The 24,297-nt window shown below is 40.7% G+C and overlaps 1 protein-coding gene across 1 annotated transcript in view; it reads right to left on the reverse strand.

The window, feature by feature from the left end:
* Positions 1-2,576: 2,576 nt before the first annotated feature.
* CTTNBP2 (cortactin binding protein 2) overlaps positions 2,577-24,297 on the reverse strand; it is a 123,655-nt gene continuing 101,934 nt past the window's right edge. Inside the window, 7 exon segments of the mRNA XM_061640072.1 lie at positions 2,577-4,259; positions 4,261-4,491; positions 18,514-18,618; positions 19,172-19,304; positions 20,471-20,531; positions 20,854-21,039; positions 22,072-22,277. Of these exon segments, the coding sequence (XP_061496056.1) occupies positions 4,230-4,259; positions 4,261-4,491; positions 18,514-18,618; positions 19,172-19,304; positions 20,471-20,531; positions 20,854-21,039; positions 22,072-22,277 (952 nt within the window). The 3' untranslated portion in view covers positions 2,577-4,229.

Below are 24,297 nucleotides of genomic sequence, written 5' to 3' on the forward strand. Positions count from 1 at the left end.
CTATAGTGAATGCACCAGGGGAGCAGGAGACCTGAACTCCTCTCTGAGATATTGGACTGCCCTATAAATTGGTCAAAATGTAAACACCATTTGGGTTGGTCTTTCATAGTCCAATCCACTTCCTGTGTAGCTTGGAAGAATTTGGTAAAATGTGCCTCTGAGCATATGGTGAGTGGTGGCAACACCTGCAATCAGCCCAAATAATAGAAAGAAGACATGTGCTGTGCTGATCTTGTTTTAGCAGGGAGGAAGCAACATTATTAAGACAGTTGATATAGTTCAGATGGTCACTTTGAATATGTCTGATTTCCTTTGCAATTTTAGTGACGTTTCCTATAGGAAATCATTTTCTTTTGTTTCTATTTCTGTGAATATGTGAAGTACAGCAACTCTTTGCAAAATTTATACTAAAAAAACTCCAAACATAATTGTGGAATAATGGCACTGACTTCTGCAGAATAGTCTCCAGTGGACCTCAGGACTGTCTCAATTTGCACAAGATAAAACAGTGGAAGGTGAAATATATTCTAGCAAAAGGCTAGGTGTGCTCTATGTTTTTAATTGACTGTGCCCACCTTGCCTTAAATGAAGTGATTTAAACATAGCAGGCTGAAAATATGCATCCTCTTTTTTCCAACAGCTAGAGCCATTGCTGAAGTAGCAACATATTGGAATTAGTCTGATTTTTCATCAAACTGCAGGTCCAAATTCCACTGTTAATGCACCCAAAATAGAAATAGAACATAACCTCCAATTTGAAACACAAAAGACTGTCTTCACCATCATATGACACTGACCAATAAAAAGGCTTTGAAATTAATAAAAATAAATTTGACACAGATTGCTGGGATGAATAATGAGGGAAATAAAATTTTCTAGTGTAGATTCTCTGTAGAAACATTAATAACAGAGGAAAGAAGCAAAGTAAGAACACCAGCAAACATACAAAAATATGATTCTCTATCTTTGGAGATGGCAAGTGTTGCCACCACTCACCATATGCTCAGAGGCACATTTTACCAAATTCTTCCAAGCCGCACAAGAAGTGGATTGGACTGTGAAAGACCAACCCAAATGGTGTTTGCATTTTGACCAATTTGTAGGGCAGTACAATATCTCAGAGAGGAGTTCAGGTCTCCTGCTCCCCTGGTGCATTCACTATAGCTGCCCAATTTCCCTGCTTTTTAAAGTTTGATAGAATAGCTTTGGGCTATAGGTATGTTCTTAAACCGCAAGGTTTTTTGCCTATTAGTGAATTAGATTTAATTTACGTTTCAATTAAAGTTACTGACAATTACATCCTTGTTTTCCTATTATCATGTACAGCTCTGTTAATGAACTTCTCAAACACATTGTGTTCATTTTCAGTTACTTCTTGCATGCTCGGTAGTTCAAGCCCTTAATTTGATATACTTATCTGTTCATTCATATCATAAGTAAAAGGTGATGTCTTTTCAAACCACAAAATTTTAAGTTTTGTCCTAGGTGATGAAAAAGAACACTGAACTGTAATTTGTGTTTGGAAGTAGTCAGGGATAAAATTCTTACTTAGTTCATTCAAGGAAACACAGAACCAAGACTATCAAAACATTTTTTTTAAATGGCAGCTAAGTTGGTTTGGGGATGTATAGATAATTCCCTGGCTCTAGATCTACCTAAGGAGCTGCAATCCTGTGCAAACTTACCAAGGTGGAAATCCCATAGAATTCCATGGGACTTATGTATGCATAGGATTGGATCACATCATGCTGGGGAATCTTTATTTTTTCATGCCTTGACACATATACATGGGAGTAAGCCCCTTGAAAATAAGTAGACTTTATGACATAGTAAACTTTGCAAGTAGAATTATAGTGCGAGCCGTTTCCGACTCTTAGGGTGACGTCTTGCAACGTTTACTAGGCAGACCGTATATATGGGGTGGGATTGCCAGTTCCTTCCCCGGCCTTTCTTTACCCCCCAGCGTATGCCGGATACTCATTTTACCGACCACGGATGGATGGAAGGCTGAGTGGACCTCGACCCCTTTTACCGGAGATTCAACTTCCTCCTTCCGTTGGAATCGAACTCCGGCCATGAGCAGAGCTTTTGGCTGCGTTACTGCCGCTTACCACTCTGCGCCACGGAGGAGCGGCCCAATAAAAATCCACATTTTAGCATCAAGGTTGGGTGAAGTTGCTATCAAAAAAAGTCAAACCCTGTACTAATGCACTACTCAGTGTCGTGTTGAGCAAACCATTATCGCTTGAGGAATGTATGTGGTTTTTTCCCTATTTCAATCATTGTCTGGTGCCAAGAGTTCACAGCATTTAAGAGGAGACCTGGTTGTTGGGAAGCAGCGGGAGCACAGAAACAGGGCCAGGGAAATACGATGGCCAAACACACTCCAACCTTCTGCCACTGGTTATCCCGGCTAAGATCCAGTTCCTGAACAATTGGGTATGTAAAGTTTGCTCTAGGACATGGAAGCAGTGATATGCAAAAAATGCAACTGTCAAAATCCATCTGTTACAGCACAAGGACACAGAGAAAACACATAAAACTGAATATATACACATGTAAGACGGAAACAAACGTATTTGCAGAAATTGCAGTACAAAAGGGTTTTATTGGCATGACAGATGAAAATTCCAGGAAAACATTTAATGTTAACTGCTGACTTTGCTTTTACAAACTCTCTTGCAAAGGAGTTGGATTGAATATCTTCGCAGCACTGCCAGAGCAAGTGCCTGGTAATTTACCAGGCAACCACGGAGTCTTTTCTGAATAAATCTGTTTATTCTTTTAATAAAAGCGCCTGGTCAAGACAGAGTCTTCGAACAACTGCGCCCATAAATACTGAAAGTGTACAATCTTCTGTGAGGGAAAAAGATGTAGAATGGAAGTCCCCCCGCCCCTGGCGAATAGCAGTTAAAACATTATTTTAGTCTGAATACACACAAATGGGTAAATCACATTCCCCGATTTATTGCTGTTCCTTTTTCTCCTGATAACTACTGTGTATTAATCTAGTGCTGTCCTTTAAAAATATATTTTAATGTAAAATGCCCAAAATTCTTAGTATTTGCCAAAAATGAGAAAAGTGAAAGGTTTTTCTAGCGCAAATTATATAATTTATATAATTAGAGGTCATCTTTTCCCACAAATAAAAAAACAATGGGACAAATAGCAACAGATTGCTTATTAGGATGGCTTTGGAGTTCTTTTTAACAGAAAAGTAGAATCTGCACAAATTATTATTCATTCAAGAACTGGAAAGCAAAATTGAAGCAACAAAAGCGTTTGAGTGAGACAAGAAATAAACCAAGCTACCCAATAGCATGAGCAATTGAAATATTTAATGCAGTTTATAACTGAAAGTAACTGGGCACTATTCCCAATTCTTCCCATTATTGCCACATTCCATTCACTTTTCAGCAAGTGAACATAATTTTTTTTTGCCTTGAAAACACATGTATGTTACCTTTAAGCCAGTACTGTACAGAATTGTGTAACCCAATGTATGAAATATAACACAGGAAACTCAGTATATATAACTATATAAAGATTATCACCCAAATCTAGTGATCCTGTTCTACAGGCAGTATAGATTTTACACATACAGAATAGCATTTTCATGTAAGCAACACCCCGTAGGATCCTACTATACATAGGAAACAAAAGCAGATCCACTGCTTAATTTCCTCCACGTAGAAATCTACATAGGATCCTGTCATGAGGGAATCCTATGCATACTGGAAGATGTATATGCAGAAACTGCCACACTGACTATGCAGTATGAATAGACTGTCAGTCCTTTCAAATTGGCTATCTGTATCTTAATGCAATAGAGATCACATATCTCCACAGAAGCATCACATATGGTACTAGCTCTTTTATACACCAGTATCTCTTGATCGAGTCCAATATTTATTTATTTATTTATTTATTTACACCCGCACACATTCTTTGTGGTGATACCCCTGAATATAATTAAACAATAAAAATGTTCAGATTAGAAAATCATTTGTGAAGCTATCACTTTCCACTTCTAAAGTTCAATTCAATATAATCTAATATTTTCATTATAAACAGGTTATTTACACTGAAATTAAACTGTGGTCCCATAGATACATCATAAATGAGAAAATCATTTAAAAATTATTTACACTTTTGAATGAATTTGTTCTCCAAGATAACAAAGATTATGCAAAGACCGAAGGGGGAAAATGAACGGTAAACAGGTATATTTATTTGTATTTTTCAAGTTGTATTTTTTTTGTGCATGTTCCAAATGTATTCTTTTGAGTCATTCACTGCCTCTATTTGCCTTGTATTGCTGCTGCTGCTTCGTTTAGTGTTCTGAGAAGACTGGCTGACTTTACTTCTGGGGACCGGAAGAAAAGATTTCACTCTTGAAACACCACTCTTGAAAGACTCAGTTTTTGATTTACTGTTGCTGCATTCTACAGTTTGACTGCTGCTGAGAGGGCAGATCCCAGAATTTCCATCCTGTTAACAGAATAACATTTTTACAAAGTAAATGATTTCACTCCTAACATAAGCAAAAAGATAAAACTTCTCTGTGATCAAAAGTCCAGAGTTTCCACACAGCCTCTGCTGCCAGTTTACAGATACAGTAAATTAGTGAATGCATCATTTTGCTTTGACTACAGCAGATAATGGGAAGCCCTGCTCTGTGGTATGCAAGTCATGTCTCTGGATTTCAGCACTGGCCTTCCTCTGTTCTTGTGCAAGGAGATCCTATGCATGTTTACTTTGAAGCAAGTCCCAGTGTATTCAATGAGGATGACTTTCTAATAAGTTTGTTTAGGATTTCAGCTTTCAGAACACAAGAGCCCTACGCAATCAGTCTACCTAGTCCAGTAACATGTTTCCCATCCACATTGGCCAAGCAGATATATATGAGAAGCCAACAATCAAGACATGAAGGTAATACATGTCTCCTGTTGCTGCTCCCAACCAGCTGGTATTCAATGGCACACTGCCTCTGAACCTGGATGTTGCATCTAGCTATCAGAGGGAGAAAGGGGGTCCTTCTTCAGTTACCCACATCCTGGTTACATCCATAGTAGGCTACTGTTAACATGTTCTATATGGGCTTGGCTACAGTTTGTAAGCATCAAGTAGTGCAGCTCTCAGGATGCTTGCTGGAGTCAGGTATTTGAAACCCACAACACCTGTACTGTACCAGTTGCATTGCTGAATTTAAAGGACTAGTATTAACCTAAATAGTTTGGGACCACATTAGTTGAAGGACCACCTACACCCAAACGGACCTGCTTGGAGGCTCACAGACAAGAATGATGTAATTGCTTGGTACCAGAGAAGGGTCTTTTCATTGATGGTCCCCCACTTTTGAAATGCCCTCTTTTCTATTCCAACCCACTTTTAATTAAAATGCTATGCTGGATTTACCTGTTTTACATTACTGTGCTGGGTTTTACTTTTTAATTGCTGCTGGTTGTTGATGCAATTATAATTAGATTGCTTTGATGAAATATTGTGATTGGTTTAACTAATATTTGAATTTGCTAAGTTGTAGGCTGCTGTGTGAAGGCTCACAAAAAGCAAGCTATATAGCTATATACAGTCTGCAAACAAACTAAATCATGATTACTAGCTGTTCTTTTCCATCAATTTGTAGACTCCCGTGCTTGAGAAACTGGACATAGTAAACTAATACACTAGCAGAATGACAGCAAGTGAAGGGGGAAGATGTCACATTACAAGACAGTGCAACGTGCCAGCTCTATGTGTTTTCTCTCTCCACGTATTGTGTATCTTGTTATCATTATGCTGACCATGTCTCCACTGTTGCCAGCAGCTGCAGTGATGTGGGGCAGGAAGAGCGAAACACTAATGACCACCAAGACATGAGACAAGCTGAGCTACCTATAATGCACTTACAGCTCCCTATGTTAGAAGTGGTCCCACTTTACAGCACTACCTGAGTTTAATTATTTATAATACGTTCTATGAATTTGTGTTCAACTTGTAAGCAAAACTGACTGATCATAAAATAAGTCTTCTTCATAGGTGTCACTCTGCAGGTGAGGGCCTCCTGCAGATACCATCTTATCAGGAGGTCCATTCTGCACAACATAGGAAGCAGACCTTCAGTGTGGTGGCACCTACCTTTTGGAATCCCCTCCCCTTAAATATTAGACAGGCACCATCTCTGTTATCTTTTAGGTGCCTACTGAAGACCTTTCTCTTTCAACAAGCCTTTTAAGTTGAGACCTTATCCCAGTCTGCGTCTGTGTTGGAATTGCTTTTTAATGTTTGTTTAAACCTTTTCTTTTTTAAAAAAGATGTTTTTAAAGCGTTTTAAAATAATGCTTTTAAAGATGTTTTGTTTTAATGTATTTTAAGTCTGTTTTTATGATGTTTTAAAGTGTTTTTAGTGCTTTTGTTTGCAGCCCTGGGCTCCTACTGGGAGGAAGGGTGGGATATAAATCAAATAATAAATAAATAAAGCTATATGTAGATCTTAGGAAGTAGCAGGTCTCCTTCTGCTCAGATCTCTGTGTTGAGAGGTTATGTATCTATATGAATTGATGTCTCACATGTCATCTCACAGAGGAACAGTGTACTTTGTTCGCTGAACATTATGCTCTTGTCCTACTGTTACTTTATTGCACTATATTTTCTTTAAATAAAAAAATTTTAAAAAGGAAAGCATCACCATCTACAAAAAACTCAATCTACCTCCTTTGTTCCCACCCTTTCCCTCCTTCTAGGATAAGCAACACTACCACTGTACTTACAAAAACATCTTATGCATTCCCACTCAAAAATGCCCATGCAGCTCTGAAGCTACCCAACCTAAACGCCCCACCCTCCAATCCTGGAAAAGGAAATGTTTTGGTTACTAAATATATTTGTGTGCAGAGGGATTATAGTAAATTATTTTCCCCAGGCCTCAAAATGGTATGGCAGGTGGTGTTCGCAGTGTATTTTGGGATGAAATGAACAGAGTCCATGATTGCAGAATGCAGCTGCCTACATGCTTTTTTAGACTGAATTGATTCTATTCCCCACATATCTGGAAGTTTTTCTGTTTCAATAACATCCCTGTTTCTATTTTTAAATGTATGTTTTGTCTTCTCCTATTCCACCACCCCCCATTTTAGGATTACAGAAACTACACTGAGTGACAAGATAGAAGAGTCTCAGGTACAGCTGGGTATGGCCATCTGCTTTCCGCATGTTTCATTCTTTCAAAGCTAGCTTGCAGGTTTCTGATTTGGACACAGAAACCTGCTAATAATGGGGATTTCTAGGCAATGGGGTACAATTCTGGACAAGGTAAAAGCATCTGCAGTATTTTTGAAAAAACGGCAATGTCCATGCTAAAGGTGTGTATACAGGGAAGATAAGGCACAACATCTGGCCCAATGTCTCACTGTTGTTTTCACATTGGCACGAATTTTTATCTACATCAGTAAAAAGCTCTAGTGAAGTAGTTACTGTCAAAACTTAATACAGTTGTCATAAACCAGATTATGGACTATAACAAAGAAAAGCTGGAAGGGTGCTCTGTATACAATACACCCCATTTGTACATATGAACATTGGAAGCTGCCTTATACTGAGTCAGACCACTGGTCCATGTAGCTCAATATTGTCTACACTGACTAGCAGTGACTCTTCAGGGTTTCAGACAGGAGTCTCTCCCACTCCTACCTGGAGATTCTGGGGGATGAACCTGGGACCTTCTGTGAGCAAAGCGGATGGCTCCACCACTGAGCTAAGGCCCTTCCCATATAACTGGTATCTGCTGGCAACTACATGACAAAGACAGTTGCCACTGGAAATGAGCTCCTCCCTCACTCTGAGTGTCCAGGGAAAGAAATAAAAATGTTCTCTTTCCTAATTTAATCAAGATGTGTTGGGCTATATATGTAGCAAGCTTCAACTTCCTAAGTGTCGTGGAAGTACTTAAATTTTTTAACACGCCTCATCAGTGACTGACTTGAATCAATATGGCCTGGACAGTGTTATGTCCACCTGCACATATAGACCTGTGTAATTTTTACTAAATTTTAAACATTGTTTTCAACACACATAATCAAACAGAGTTAGAACGGACTTTGGGTGTCATCTAGTCCAATCCCTTGCTCAATGCAGTATCTGCAATGCAGGATGGACCTACAGAATCCCTGACAAATGGTCTTGACTATCTGCTTAAATACCTCTAGCAAAGGAGAGCCTTCCATCTCCCCGGGACGTTTATCTCATTGTCAAGCAGCTCTTATCATTAGGACATTTCTCTTAATGTTCAGAGCAAATCAGCTTCCCTGCAATTTCCACCCACTAGATCTAGTTGTGAATGTGACATCTGGAGGAACAGAGCACAAGTCTCCTTCATTTTCTGTACAAAAGCCCTTCAAATATTTGAAGATGGCTATGATGTCTCCCCTTAATCTCTTTTTCAGGGTAAACACATTTTTAACAGTTTCTCTAGGAATTGGTTTCCAGACCTCGTTACCATCCTAGTCAGCTTTCTCTGGGTGCATACATATATAAAACATTGCATCTACTATTTCCTTCTAAAAGGTCTGACACTTTACTGGAAATCGTAAGGATCTGCTTTTTCCCTCTTGCCGCCTCCTCATGGCCACAGATTCCTGAAACATACAGCGAACCTCCTTGGCAAATACATGTTTCAACATATACACTTTCTAAGAATCTCATGAATTAGTATCTTTAAACAGTGGCAAAAGCACGTCTTGGTGGATATATCCAATAATTTACACAGGGCTTAAAATGGAGACAGTTTATTGAATATACACATAAAACATGCACATTTAATACTGCTGTGGGAAATAGCTCAACACACACACAAACACCCCTTTGGTTTGGGAGGATTAGCTAAATAATTCCAACCATGACGAAACCAACACACGCACAAGAAACACATAAGATGAGGGGAGGCAGGGCGAGTAACTGGAGGGGTAGGGGTAAGGCAGTGTGGGCTTCTGGAGGAGGGGCACTTGAAGAGGCACACTTTCTGGACTCCCATTGTAGACCAGGCCTCAGTCACGAGCAGCTCCCATTAACTTAGTGGGCTAGGAAAGGGTCAAAACGCTTGCCTAAAATACAATCTCTCTCTCTCTCTCTCTCTCTCTCTCTCACACACACACACACACACACACACACACACACATACACACACACACACACACACTCAAAGAGAGGAAGAGGAATAGATCTGGAGGCTACAATTTGTAGGAAAAGGATCTTTAGAAGACAGGACAGAGGGTGAACGACACCATTCCCAGTCCCGATAGGCAACCCTAGAGATATAAAATCTGTTTTAAACTGTTTTATTGATAATTTAAATGTTTGTTTTTTGTAAACCACTTTGAGGTTTCATGACAATAAAATGGTATATAAATCTTTTTAAATAAAAACAAATAAAGCTGGGGTGCATTGAAATTCCTGGGTCAGGCAAACAGCAAGGAAAGCAGGCATGGAGGAATCTTGTAAAGACTTTTGAGGTAGCTGGATCTCCGCTTCAACAAGTGAGAATCCAGAGGAGCAGGAGCTGGAGGCAACAATAGGTAGAGCTCTGAAAAGGGCTTTTGACCAGAGGCAGCATGGATTTACACTTCAGCAAGTGAAGATCCAGAGGAACAGGAATCAGAGGCAGTGAGGGAAAATCAGGGTAAAATAACTGAGTCAGAGCAAGGGTGCTGTGCTGGAGCTTAGATGCTCAGGCAGCAAAGTGATTTCAGCCAGAGTGATTTCGGCAGCAAGTGGAAGCACTAGAACAGCACAAACAGAACAAGTGGGCTCTAAAGCCCAGTTGACATGGTTTTTTGGAACAAATGCTTCAAAGAAAATACCAAAATTGGTAGAGGAGGGCATCATCTTTGAATAGCCTTTCCTTTTCTATAGATTAGTAATAGTTCTGCCACTGCTTGAGAGGATGGGGCAAATCGCTGCCCTGACAGGATATTCTGTTTCTTTTGTAGAGACCAGATGACATTTTGCAGCTCTTTTGGGTGGTTTAATTAAATTTAGACTCTTGATTAGTGGGTACCCTAGATTGGACTGCATTGTTGAAGCTAGGGTGATCAGTTTAACTACTTTGCATCCTTTTCATGATGCTTCTAGCCAACCTGCTTTACTTGCAAAGGAAACCATACTGAGACCATTTTAAAATCCTACAGGCAATACTGGAGTAGAACATCTTGCAGGCTCCTGCAGCTAGTAGCCTGCCACTACACTTCCCAGTCCCTTCTCCCACTAAAAGTCTCCCCTTCAGGGCCAAACCAGAGGAGACAGTGGGAGATCTTCTGGAGGAGGAGGAGGAGGAGGAGGAGGAGAAGGAGAAGGAGAAGGAGAAGGAGGAGGAGAAGAAGAAGAAGAAGAAGAAGAAGAAGAAGAAGAAGAAGAAGAAGAAAAGAAGGAGAAGAAGAAGAAGAAGGAGAAGGAGAAGGAGAAGGAGAAGGAGAAGGAGAAGGAGAAGGAGAAGGGCTTAAAAGCAGCTGCAGGAGAAACCCATGTAAGGCCAATACTTTGGCACAGGGACTTATTTCATTTGTGGCATTTTCCTGATTAGAATTTTCTGAGAGACAATAGCTCAGTGGGAGAAAGCATGCTTTCCATGCAGAAGGTCTCAGGGTGAATCCCTGGCATCTGGGTAAAATGAATCCCGGCAGGTGTTGGGTAAGACCTTTGTTTGAGACCCTGGAGTGCTACTGCCAATCAGAGCAGACAATACCATGCTAAATTGATAAACAGAAGCAGTTCACCAAGAGGGGTGGAGCTGCTCCGTTAGCTTCCCAGCAGGTGGCTCACTGGGAGGGGCAACAGGAAGGCTGGGGTGGTACAAATGCACTAGCAGAGCCAATCTCGTGCCCTGACCTATACATTTGCACCACACCAACCTCCACACCACTTCCCCCCTCTCCCTCCCATTAAGCAACAATGATCCATCTGCTGGGAGGTAGTCTAGTGGCTGGCAAGCCACTACTGTGGATAAACAGCCTGACGTATAATAAGGTAAAATGTAAATGTACTGCCTTCAAGTAAATTCCGACTTATGGCGACCCTATGAATAGGGTTTTCACGAGGCTGAGAGGCAGTGACTGGCCCAAGGTCACCCAGTGAGCTTCATGGCTATGTGAGGATTTGAATCCTGGTCTCCCAGGTTGTAGTCCAACACCTTAACCACTACACCACACTGGCTCTTTGTAAATATAAGCTGACCCCTAACTAGGGTTGTCATATTCCAGTTCCCCAAATTCAGGCAGGCTAATATGCATATTATGCAAATTGTCTGCAAATTATGCAAGTTAAGCATATTAATGTTTGCATTGTTCAATTGTTTTTGTGCCTAGTAATTACCAGCAAAAACTGGGGGAGGATGTGAGGAATCTTTATTAAAAAAAAAACCTCACATTTTCAGCCTTGAATTCCTAGACTCCAGTTCATAATACTATGGAACATTTCATTTATTAAGAGGATTTATATCCTGCCCTTCCACTGTTTAAAACAAAACTCAGGTCAGCTTACAAACATAATAAAAAATACACAGTCAATATAAAATCATAAAAACTTAAATAGAAACAAACATAAAACAAGTCAATGTAACAGTATAAAAAAAGCCAACAAAACATCAATGAAAAGCAATATTGTGACCGAGACGTTGTCTTTACCAACAATTAGGAAATGTAAAATGAACACACCACTACAACTTGCAACACAGACAGAAATCAAGATTTCAATATTGTCAGTTCAGTCGATCATTTTATCTTGAAAGAGTAGTGTATGAGCATGAGAAAAGTGTCTTTAGTATACTGATTTTCACATACCAGATCAGGGAGAGGAGAAATGCAGCCTTCTGTGACAAAGGCTGGAACTTGATGGGACTTGAGTGCTGGCACCTCTTTTTAAAAAAAATAAAATAAAAAATGCAGTGAATTCTAGAGACCTGGCAAGCTTTGCTAGCATTAGACGGGACAGCTGTTCCATTCCTATTTATTTATTTATTTATTTGATTGACCGATTGATTGATTGATATTCTGCTCTTCCTCCCAGTAGGAGCCCTATTGGACTTAAGGGGGGAAAGCCATTCCTATTGGTTACATCCCTCATTGCATATATAGTCTTTCAGTGTGTGTGTGTGTGTGTGTGTACACTGTATATATACACACACAAACACACACACATATACCCATCCATTCCTGGGGAGGAAATGAAGTAGGGTGTTCTTGGGCGGGGAGATGCCTGCCAGCTATTTTGAAGAAGGATATGTAGATGTAAAAAACATTTTTAGTTATTTCTGAATTGCTGAACAGAGGCTCTACTGGCAACAGGGTGAGTGAGGCTGTATTCCAGTGCAACCTTTCTTGAGAGTTAGAACCATTTAACAGGGTGGAGGCAGGGCCAAAAAATACAAATCTAATACTGCAGCCTTTTCTACTGAGAAGTTTGTTTTTATATCTTGTATTTGTTCAGGGGAGGGAGCGTTCAGTGGATTCATACCCCTTTATTCCATCCTCCATGATGGCAGGCAGACACTCCCTGGCCTTTGCATTCACCACTTAAGACACATACCCTGAGACACAGAGGCAATTGAGATGAAGGCTGCTTCTCCTGGCTGACTCAACCAGAAAGTCTATGGATAAGGGGTGGAGCTGCACATGTTGATCAAGTGAGCATGTGTAGTTTTCTAAACTGCTAGATTCTCCATATGCAGCAGACAGGCAGACTAAAGTTCTTGATTTTCCCAGGACAGCTGTGGTGTCCCTCATTCGCTAAGAACAATGGAAGGTGGGAATAGGCTGATTTCTCACTAAATGGACAGAAAACTGCATCCACATTTTGCCTTGTATCTCTCAATCCACAAGGGCTAGAGACTTCGTTTTTTAAAAATGAAAGGTGGGAATCTGGAACACCTAATAGGCTAAGCGGGCACTGGGTAGCATGACGAGAATCTGGATAAAACCTGGCTAACTGGGCAATATGGCAACACTACCCCTACCCCAAAAGCTGCTATTTGCTTGTGGGTGGGGCAACATACAGGTATCTGTACGAGCCATTCACAGATGCTGTTGTCAAACTGGCCTCAGTCTGATTATCATTGTCTCTGTTTCGAGTTGCCCTGCTGATCTTCTTTCTGTGAACTTCCCTCTTTCCTATTTGACATGCTTAGAAGGCAATTGGTCTCTTGCAACTCAGAGGGAGAAAAAGGCCTTTCAGAAACAGAAGAGTTTTAATTGTCACTTCCAACCAGCCCTCCCCCCAGGCTCTATTTTAGTCAGCCACTTCCTCAGTGTTTTTTTAGTTTCTATGGGAACTGCAACCATCTGGCAGGTTCACTGTCTCTGGGCATGCTCATTAATGGCTGAAGCCAAATGGTTTCATTATAGTGCTGGCTAGCCTGAGTTTCTCAATTAGTTTCCCTCAGAGTGGGCTCTATTTTGCATATGTGCCACAATCTTGTAGGACATGGGGCTCATTTCGACTACTTGCACCCAGTGAAAGTATTTCATTCTGACTATTACATCACTGAAAGGCAAAGTCACTAATAGTTATAGGATAACAAGTGGTCAAGTTGTGGAAGAGTGCCCCATATTTCATGAAACTGGGCACAGATTGTATGAGTAGCTTCTGAAACTGAATGCAAGGGAGTTACATACACTAAATACAAGGGATGATGGAAAATGAGAGAATATGTTTCCAATAAACTCAAATGTAACTGTCAACAAACCAGCTGACATTTTCCCATCTGTATTGAGTTTTGAATGAGCATCTCAGTCCACATCTGCACACAGCTGTTTACTGTTCCACCTTCTTTTAGGTGTGCAGGCTAACCCTATGTATGTTTACTTGGAGGCAAGTCCCACTTTTCAGTACTATCAAGTATGGTTGCATGTGATTGCATCTTTACAGTGTAATCATAGGATTCATCCAAGTCTGCTCAGAAGTAGGCCCCACTGACTTCAATGACGCTAACTCCCAAGTAAGTTGGTATAGGATTGCAGCCTTGGTGTCCCAACTGTAATACAAGTTGTATTTGTAATTGAAAGGGATTGATGAAGTCTTAATTCCCTTAGTGAATACTAATTTAAGAAACACTAAGAGACTGAAAACAAATAATTACATTTTCCAATAAGAATGGAAAATGACAGAGTGAGTTTACAAACCAAAATAAATTCCTAAACAAAAATTAGTTTAGAGGGTGTAGGGAGATGAAAAGCACCTCCTTAGATGATAACTAGCTGGCTTAAGCTTAAAGTATTATCTCAAAGGGTGTGAGGTTCATCTCACCTTGCATGACCACAGAGTGTATGCTGACGTAACAAGTATTAGACAGCCAGCACAAGCAGGTTCTTGTCTGATTTAGCGGCTGCAGTTTCCTTCCTGAGCATTAGGGAAACCATACTCTACTTTTAATTAATTCAATGTGTATCCTACCGTTTTTACCCATGGCACTTGAGGTGGTCAACAATCAAAATAAGAACACAATAAGCAATCTAATACTGCCGCCCTGGGCTCCTGCTGGGAGGAAGAGTGGGATATAAATCAAATAATGAATGAATGAATGAATGAATGAATGAATGAATGACACAGTCCCACCACCCCAGTAAGAACTAGCCCTCTGCTGCCTGTGGTGGCTGTTAGTGCCTCAGGCCTGGTCAGCACATATCTCTTATGCACTCCCCTTTTGTTCTGTAAGCTACTTCTGTCTGGCTTAGGCACTAAATTCAATCTCTTTGTACTACCACCTGCTATGGGGAAAATCTTCCATTAGGCTGACTGGGAAATTTCTCCCGTAGGTATTCTTGTTGAAATACAACAGGTGCCCACTACCTGCATGTTCAGGAAACAACTGAAGACCTTTTTGCTTCAACAAGCCTTTCCAGCTGAATGAAAAGGTCTCTATCTTAGGTGTTCATTTTGTGCTGTTTTTAAACCTGTATTTTGTTGGTTTGGGGGGTTTTTTTGTCCAGTTTTAAAAACTATTTTAGCTATTTTTATGGTATGTTTGTAAATTGCCTTGAGACACATGTGAATGGCAACACATAAATTAAGAAAATAAAATACACAAACAAGCCCTTTATTTGACTCCAATTGATTGTCATTTACTACTTTGTCCTTCATGAATGGGAAGCCACTTAGATTTTCAATCGTGTAACAGGTCAGATAGCATGAACCTGTGTGTCCTTGAATCCTTACCACTTCTGATTGTGTACTGTAGAATAATAATAGTGTGATCCTATACCTGTCTACTCAGGGGAAAGCCCAATTCACAAAAAATGAATGTGTCTGTCAGAATGGCTTTGTCCTATTTATATACATTTTCATGCCCTGCGAACATCCAGAGAATGCCACACACACTCCATACGATGAAAGAGAGATGGGCAGAAAGTAAGAAGCACCATCTCCTGCTGATAGCAAAAAGCTGATTTACTTTCAGAATAAAAGTAGGTTCAGTTCAAAGTAGTGCTCTATCTTTGTGAAACATGCAAAGATGTTTCTATTCTGATATCCTTCTTGCTGATGTTATAGCTACTAAGAAGATCATTCTGTATAACTTTATTCATAATGAAACAGATTTAAACAGCTCAAACAGAGGTTTCTGCAGCACAGGTAGACCTTTATGCAAGTCCAGTGTTGGAAACTGACACTGAGCTGGAGAACTAGATAACCCTGCCCCTCTCAGAAATTGTTTTAAGTATGGATAAGCACCAAGGGATTCAGATGGTGACTTTGATAGAGCTGTGGTCAATATTGAAGCCTGTCTATGCAGCATGTTTGGCCTCAAACCCTGGTTCAATCCATCCTGGAGAAAAGACAGAAGTTCACCTAAGCCTGCTTTCCAAGGTCTCACATGATGCTTGTTGCACCAGTACCAGAAAAAAGCTGCCTGAGTATACTGATCATTCCTTATTGTTGATGGATGAAGCAAAGCCAAAATTGTATTGATGACCTCTGGTTGCAAACCTGTTCTCAACAACTTTCTCCGTTCAGCCTTTAAGCAGTTAGGTTCAGCCATTCTAGACCTGAATGAACTTGGGGGCCCTGGACTAACAGATCTGGACGAAGTGGCGGAGTCCACAGTGGCTTCACAGCTAAGTTTACCACCTCTGAAAACCATGGTTGTCTTGGTTAATAGGGGGACAGCAGAATGTCATTGGCTTTCTCTAACTGCACCTTATTTAGGACTTAAATCAACAGTGAAATTGACATAAAGATGTAAATGATCCTGGTGGGACAAGGAAAATTCAAAATATCTGTGTCTTCCTATCAGTGATTGAAGCCTTGTGAAATACCTCGGAAACTGATCCACACCCATCTTCCTGAACCAGCGCTGAAGTTGCTTGAACATGTTCTTGTGGAGTTGCTACTCTCCGGGCATCATGTTTTGATGACTCAGCCAATCTGCTTGCATGTTGTCCACTTTTTGCACATGCTCTGCTATGAGGGACTTCAAGGAGCTCTCTGCCAAGGCTAACAGCAGTGTCGCCTCCTGAGGTACATGGGATTTCATAACTCCCTGCAGATTTATATGGGCTGTCACAGTGTTGTGATCTGTTCAAAACATCACTTCTGTCAGTCCCAATAGGAGCATAGAGTGTTGAAGCTCTAGCCAATTCCTTGAAATACTTCTCCCCTGCCCACCAGACTTGCATCTGTTGTCAATACCTTCGGAGGTGTAGCCTTCAAAGGCAGACCCTTGCACAAATTGCACTCCTTCATCCACTGTTGTAGAGATATCAAAGCTGTCTGGTCAGATGAATTTGTACATACTGGGCTTTCACAATTTGTAACTGATATAGGAGAAGCACCCACAGCAGAGGCCGAGTATGGCATCACCTGCATTGCAGACACTCACATTCATAATATCTTCGCCAGAGACATTATATGCTCCAATGTTTTCCTGAGAAGAGGAGAAACAGCTGCCTTTATCTCAGTCACGTGTTCCTTTGATAAAGATACCATCTCCTGATTGGTATCTATTGTTGCTCCCAAGTGCTGCAACCTTTATGTGGGAATCACATGGCTCTTTGATATATTTATAAAGAACCCATGGTCTTTCAGGGTTGCCAGGTCATCTGAATGTGTCTTGATATGCTGACTGGACTGTTGAAGAACAAATCAGTAGATTATCTAGATAAGGATTTAGATGAATACCTTTGTGACATAGATAAGCCACAAGGGACATCATTATCCTGGGGCCAATGCAAAACCAAAAGGCATTGTACTGTATTGGTACTGTTGGTTTGAATAGGCAAAGGACAGGAACCTGTGCGCTTTGGATGTATTGGAACATGTAAGTAGGCCTTGGTTAGATCTATGGAGGCCACATATTCTTGAGGTTGCAGTGCTTTCCAAATGGAATCTAATGTTTCCATGCTAAATTTGTGGAACTTCACAAATCTGTTCAAAAACACGAGCTCTAATACAGCCCTCCAAGCATTCTCTTTCTTCAGAACAATGAATGGCAGAGAGTAAACATCAGAGAATCTGCTCTGGCTGGACTGCTATTTGCAGAAGATGGTTTATTGCTTCCTGAACCAGTCTGTGTTTCTCTGGATTCACAGAAACTGAAGATGATACAAAGTGGCCTGGAAGCAGAGTCTAAAATTCTATTTGATATCTGTGGAGCACTATATCTTATAGTCTTACAGACTATATTATTATAGTCTGATGTTGTTGCTTCCCACTGTTAAACAAAGTGCAGCAACCTGTTTCTACCAATATGTCTTTTAAAATATCTTCACCAAACAACCTCTTCCCAACGTAAGTCTCTGTAGCCAATGCAAAAGGGAAGTTGCATCAATGGTTCTTACTCCTGAGTAAGTATATATGGGATTGCAGCCTAAATGCTGAACTGCAGATAGCACTCTTGCTGGTGAATCTGCCTACATCAAGGATCTATTCTTGCTGAGTCCCTTTGGGGGACAAATCCCATTTGCAAGGCTCATATTTTTTCTCCTTACAAATGCTTTACATTTTAAAATATACAAATAAAATTTATTTAATGATCTCTGGTTAAAAGATCTGCTTGGCTGGTTAAAATAACCAGACAGTTCAGTAAAAATAAAATTCTGATACGAATCCAAAAGCAAGATGGAATTTATGCATTATGGAGTTGTCAAGCAAAACACACCTTCTGATTTTTAAAAACATTTTAAACCAAATCTCTTAATATCTCTCCATGGCAACCAGTGATCCATAGGATAATTTCTATCCTGCATACCTGATGCATACTCTTGCTCTTTCTCTCTGCTCACCCCTTTCTCTGTGCTCATCTCTGATACACATGTGCAGCAGTCTCTCTTCCCCATCTCATGCCTATCCCTGTTGCTCTCTACTTTCCCTCATGGGGAGACTTCACTGCCACAACAAAAATATAAAGAGCCTCAAGAATCATGATTGTGCTCAAGATGTTCAGAACTTCTTTAGAATCTAATAAACAAATCTAGGTTTAGGGTTTGAATACATACAGACATCCATATATCACACACACTGTAACTTGTCACAAACCTGTTGTGATGCTGATGTTTTGGCACTAATGACATTTGCTGAAAACACAGGATCCTTCTGAGAAGTATTAATCATCACCATCAGCTCATCCTTTGAATCTGCTATCTGTATAAGGTTTGATAAGGAAGGAGGGAAGAAAAAGGTCAGTGCTGGAAGTCCTAATACTTTAAACAGGGGTGTGCTTATCCATCTCATTAAGTCAACGAAGTGTTTTAGCACACACCGCACTAATTCCCCACTAACAATAGACTGATAAAGACAGTAGAAATAAATTATCAAGTGAAAGGGAAATCTCACTGGTCTATATAAAAATCAGTATATTTTGGAATCCTCTGTGAATTTCCTAATGGATGATATAAAATTAAAAACCGTGGTTTTTTTTTTTTAAAGGAAGTAATACTCCATCACAATCCAATGATTCAAATTATCATTTTTAATCTGCAATGGTAAACCTCTTAAACCTCAGTGATCTACTCTGTAAACGTATAATAAAGATTTTCAGAGTTGAAAAAGAATGCTGCTAAGCTACAGTTTACACGCTATATCCTCCCCCTCCCCCCCCCTCCCCGTGATGGTGCTATCTTGGAAGGAAATAGGGAACACAACAGAGGAAAATGACACACTGATTTCATTGTGGAGAGGAGTGGATGGCATTTACCTTGCTTATGTCAGATTCTGATTTGCTTAAACATATGCTCTGAAGCTCCTGCACAAGGTCTATTTCGTCATCAGACCCAAGAGACAGCCTCTGCTCCAGGTTTAACACACTTAGTGGGTCATCTTCTAGACATCTTGGAAAGCAAAGCAAAACAAAAGTCCATTGAATTGATCTGAGATGTGCATTAAAAAAAAAGTCTGCACACTGCAGCCTGGGAAAATGAAATTTCTGCCTTGTTGATGAATGTGGAAACATCCATGAAGCAGGGAAGGTTAATTAAACCGCTCGCTCATAGAAGTAATATTCATCCCAGATATATTTTGAGTAGAACCCACACTCTCAATTATAAATTTTTACTTTTCTAAACTGTGAGCTCATGTATGCAACATAAAGTGATGGTAACAACTAGAAATCAAACTTTGCAGACAAACCTTACATATCACCAAACATAAATCCAAACAGCATTTTTTAAACGGGCATTTCACACATTCAGTAGTGAGCCACTAACTGCTGAAACAACAAATGAAGTGCATGTATAAAGTGTTCTCCAAAGCTCTAATCCTTTAGAGAGCTAAACCTAAACTGGACATTAGCCTCATTTAATTAATCTTTGCCTTTCGCCATTTGCCCAATGGAATATAGAACACACCACAGAATTTTTGGAAATTACCAAACTGATTCCTTCACAGGAAGGAATGTCTGCCTATTTTAGTTTGCAGAATAGAAATCCTCAAGTCAAACTAAAATAGGCAGACATTCCTTCCTGTGAACTATTCAGAAGGAAAATTGTAAGCTTTTTGCCCTTTATTAAGCCAGTCTTCCAGAATATTCCTGGAGACCAGGCCTGTGTCCAGTATCATTTACATGAATGCACATTGCTTTCAACCACTTCTAAATGTTTAGCAAGACTTATCAATGCTCTGAGAATTGGCAGCAAGAGCCTGCATTTCTTCAAGTTTGCTTGGGCTTTCCAACCTTTGGGGCATTTTGGCAGCTTATGAAATGGCGGTATGGTGTTTGCAAGTTACACATGGGCTGATATTTTGGCTATAGCATCAGCCACAGCAGTATAAGGTGACCATTACTTTCTCCACACTGTCTCATTTTCTATGTAGTTGTGGAGGGACAGTGTTGCTAGCGGTATGTTGAGAACTGGCCAACAAGCAAGCAATTATCTGAAACCTGCCAGAAAAGAGTCTGAAAGTAAGCCATATCAGAATGAGCTAGGTTACTACACAATTCAGTTGTTTAATTTTATCCTTGCCTAAATTCTCCAGTCCCCCTCCAAAAGTAACTTACTTTTTTGTTAGAGAAGCCATTTTGTTGCCATTTTCCTGCATTATGTTCTTTGACTTGATACCTACACAAGATGAAGCACGAGAAGCATTGACACACACATACAGTCAGTGGGAACAATCCATGAAGCACCCCTGATGCCCATCCTCTATTCATTTTAACAGGGTTCTGCAAATTTCCCTTGAAAGTGAAGGGAAGGCGCACTCCAGCAGTGGTTAGTGGGTTGTGCACACTGTTGGTAAAAGGCTCCCAAATGAACGGGCCTTGACTACGTTTTTGAATGGTTAAAGGACTGGACATCTGCATTAAGCCAAGTTTCCTGGCTCTCTCTGAAGCTGCTACAAGGTCAGCTATCACCAATGTCTTCCATCTCCTTTAGCTGTTACCTTCTACAGTTTCCTCTTTCCTACTCCAGGACTGGGCTGACAACTGGCCAGATTTCTTACGAGGACTTGTGCTCACTTTTCTCCAAGCAATGCTTTCCCCTCTTTTCTTGGGGCAATTCTTGTAGTTTGACACCATGGAGAGTGGGAAGTTTCCTCCTTTAAAATCGGCAACGTACGGATCCAGCTCTGAAACAATGAGAACAAAATGAGCTGTGCTGATAATATTATCAGCCTTGAAATATTATAATGTGATGCCAAAGTATCTGCCTTTGTCTAAAAGAGCATCACCCAAACTTAACCCCCCCCCAATACTACAGTTTTATTCAGAGCTGGGAGCTTTACCACGAGCCCTGTGATTAATGAAAAAATGAAATATGAGAGGTTTTTGAGACTATGGACTGGACAGTAAACGCTAGAGCTGTTCTGACTATGGGCTGCCTGATTGCTCCAGCAAAAATAAATCATGCACTCCAATGTTAAAATGAACTACATTTGGTTTCACAAAGAAACACTCAAACAGGTGGGGATAACACAAGAAGCACCAGAGACAGAAACAGTGTGTGTGTGTCTGTGTGTAAGAGAAAGGAGAGAGAGGAAAAGAGACAGAGAGAGGATGAAGAAAAAAATAAGAGATTCAGACCCAAAGGACAACTTGCCTCCTGCTAGTCAAAGAGAAGAATGATGCAGTGTCTGGACCACTGGATGGTGACAAGTAGGGAGAGCTATGAGCTGTACATCCAGACACTTGACTAAAACAAATCCAGGAAAAATAAATGACTTATCTGCATCTGCGAACGCTTTAAGCTTCTTCCAAAATAAAAACATCTAAGGGGTCAATTCTATGGAAAAGATCCTTGCGACTACCCACACCTATAGTTGTAGGTCTTTTAACATTGCTCTAGTCCCAACAGATAAACCCATGGAAAAGTGTTTCCCTCAGTCTGGTGACCTTCATATTCTTGTGGTCAGGAATAAACTTTCCTTATCAGACAGGGAAGCAACCCAGGGCTTTTTGTGGGTGTTTATTTTTGACTTCCAGGGATGTGTGGCTTGTTCAAGCTGGATTCTGATTGCTCTAACACAAAATCATGTCTGAGATAGGGTAACATGCAAGTGCTTTAATGTGTTCCAGGATGGCTGGATTATAGCCTTCAGTTTCAGGGTTACACCTTCCCAGGATTTCTGATTCTAGCAACCAACCCACTTACGATGTCTCACCTGTTCTGGGAAGAGGGCACCCATGTAGAACGGCTTTATTTAACAGGATGCTGAGTGCAGCTTTTACCACAGCCTGTTGCCCTTGGCTCGGACTTTTCTTGACTGCCATCTGTCCCAGTGCAGACGGTCTTTTCAGAGAAGCTCTGGAGAGAATTGCTTCTTGAACTCGGGGAGCAATCATAACATTCCATAACTTGGACATCCACCTTTGAGCACACAGGGAAAATAAATAACTCAAATACACGGTTATGGTTACCAGATGCACTAGACACTTTGAAGGATATGTCAAAGCTGTTGGAAGATGTATCCAAGCTGTTGGAAATGTTTGTACACAAAGACTGTGAAGCTCTGAAGACTACAATGTGTCAAACACCAGGGTAAAGAGGTGTGTCTTCAGCATTCACATAAAACTATATAGCAAAGTTGCCAGACACACGTCAATGACGAGAGAGTTCCACAACTTAGGGGTTGCCACAGAGAATGGGCCACCACCAGCCGGTGATGATTGAACACAGGATCTTCTGCATGAAAAGCATGTGCTCTGCCACTAAGTTATTGTCTCATGTCACAAGAGAGAATTTCTCGTTCTCAAGAGAGAAATGAGAACAGTTTCTCATGAAAGGGTGAAAAAAACTGCATCTGCTGAAATTCTCTCTTCTACACAACTCTTAAAAGTACAAGAGTCCTGTACTCCTTTGTGTGCCCTACAAGTGTGGATTCCTAAAATGGTACTTCAGTATGGATTTAAACAAAAAACAAACAGAGGCAAACTGTCACAACTAACCATTCTGCAAGGGAACCCCTTTTGACTACGCTTCAAACACAGCGGCATAGCTAGGTAATCTTAAACAGGTGTGGGAAACTTTTCTCCCTCCAGATGTTACTGACCTACAACTCTCCTCAGCACCAGCAAGCATGAACAATGGCCAGGGATTATGGGTGCTGTAGTTCAGCAATATCTGGAAGGCCAAAGGTTCCTCACACTTGTTTTAGGTCCTGGATTTAATGACCTTATGGAAGCCCTTGTGTGTATTACCGCAGTTGTGAAGCACACAATTAACATGTCTCTTCCCCCAACTACCATTCCATGCTTTCTATATTACTGATACAGGAGATTTTTTTTAAAAAAAAACAACAGTTTGCCAACAATGACAAAAAGGAAATACTCCAACAATGTGCAATTGCACATGCCTAAAAACTCACTTAAATCATAGCACTATCCTGATTGTACGAATGAAATGAAGTTGAAACAAAGCACGTTTACTTGAAAATAATCAGCGTTATATGTTGTAGAAAAGGGTAATATAGTTATAAAGTAAAAATAATAAACCTGTAACCATGTACATAAGAACATAAGAACATAAGAAGAGCCTGCTGGATCAGGCCAGTGGCCCATCTAGTCCAGCATCCTGTTCTCACAGTGGCCAACCAGGTGCCTGGGGGAAGCCCGCAAGCAGGACCCGAGTGCAAGAACACTCTCCCCTCCTGAGGCTTCCGGCAACTGGTTTTCAGAAGCATGCTGCCTCTGACTAGGGTGGCAGAGCACAGCCATCATGGCTAGTAGCCATTGATAGCCCTGTCCTCCATGAATTTGTCTAATCTTCTTTTAAAGCCGTCCAAGCTGGTGGCCATTACTGCATCTTGTGGGAGCAAATTCCATAGTTTAACTATGCTCTGAGTAAAGAAGTACTTCCTTCTGTCTGTCCTGAATCTTCCAACATTCAGCTTCTTGGAATGTCCACGAGTTCTAGTATTATGAGAGAGGGAGAAGAACTTTTCTCTATCCACTTTCTCAATGCCATGCATAATTTTATACACTTCTATCATGTCTCCTCTGACCCGCCTTTTCTCTAAACTAAAAAGCCCCAAATGCTGCAACCTTTCCTCGTAAGGGAGTCGCTCCATCCCCTTGATCATTCTGGTTGCCCTCTTCTGAACCTTTTCCAACTCTATAATATCCTTTTTGAGATGAGGCCACCAGAACTGTACACAGTATTCCAAATGCGGCCGCACCATAGATTTATACAACGGCATTATGATATCGGCTGTTTTATTTTCAATACCTTTCCTAATTATCGCTAGCATGGAATTTGCCTTTTTCACAGCTGCCGCACACTGGGTCGACATTTTCATCGTGCTGTCCACTACAACCCTGAGGTCTCTCTCCTGGTCGGTCACCGCCAGTTCAGACCCCATGAGCGTATATGTGAAATTCAGATTTTTTGC

The sequence above is a fragment of the Rhineura floridana genome, chromosome 8 (genome assembly GCF_030035675.1).
Source record: "Rhineura floridana isolate rRhiFlo1 chromosome 8, rRhiFlo1.hap2, whole genome shotgun sequence".
NCBI lineage: Eukaryota > Metazoa > Chordata > Lepidosauria > Squamata > Rhineuridae > Rhineura > Rhineura floridana.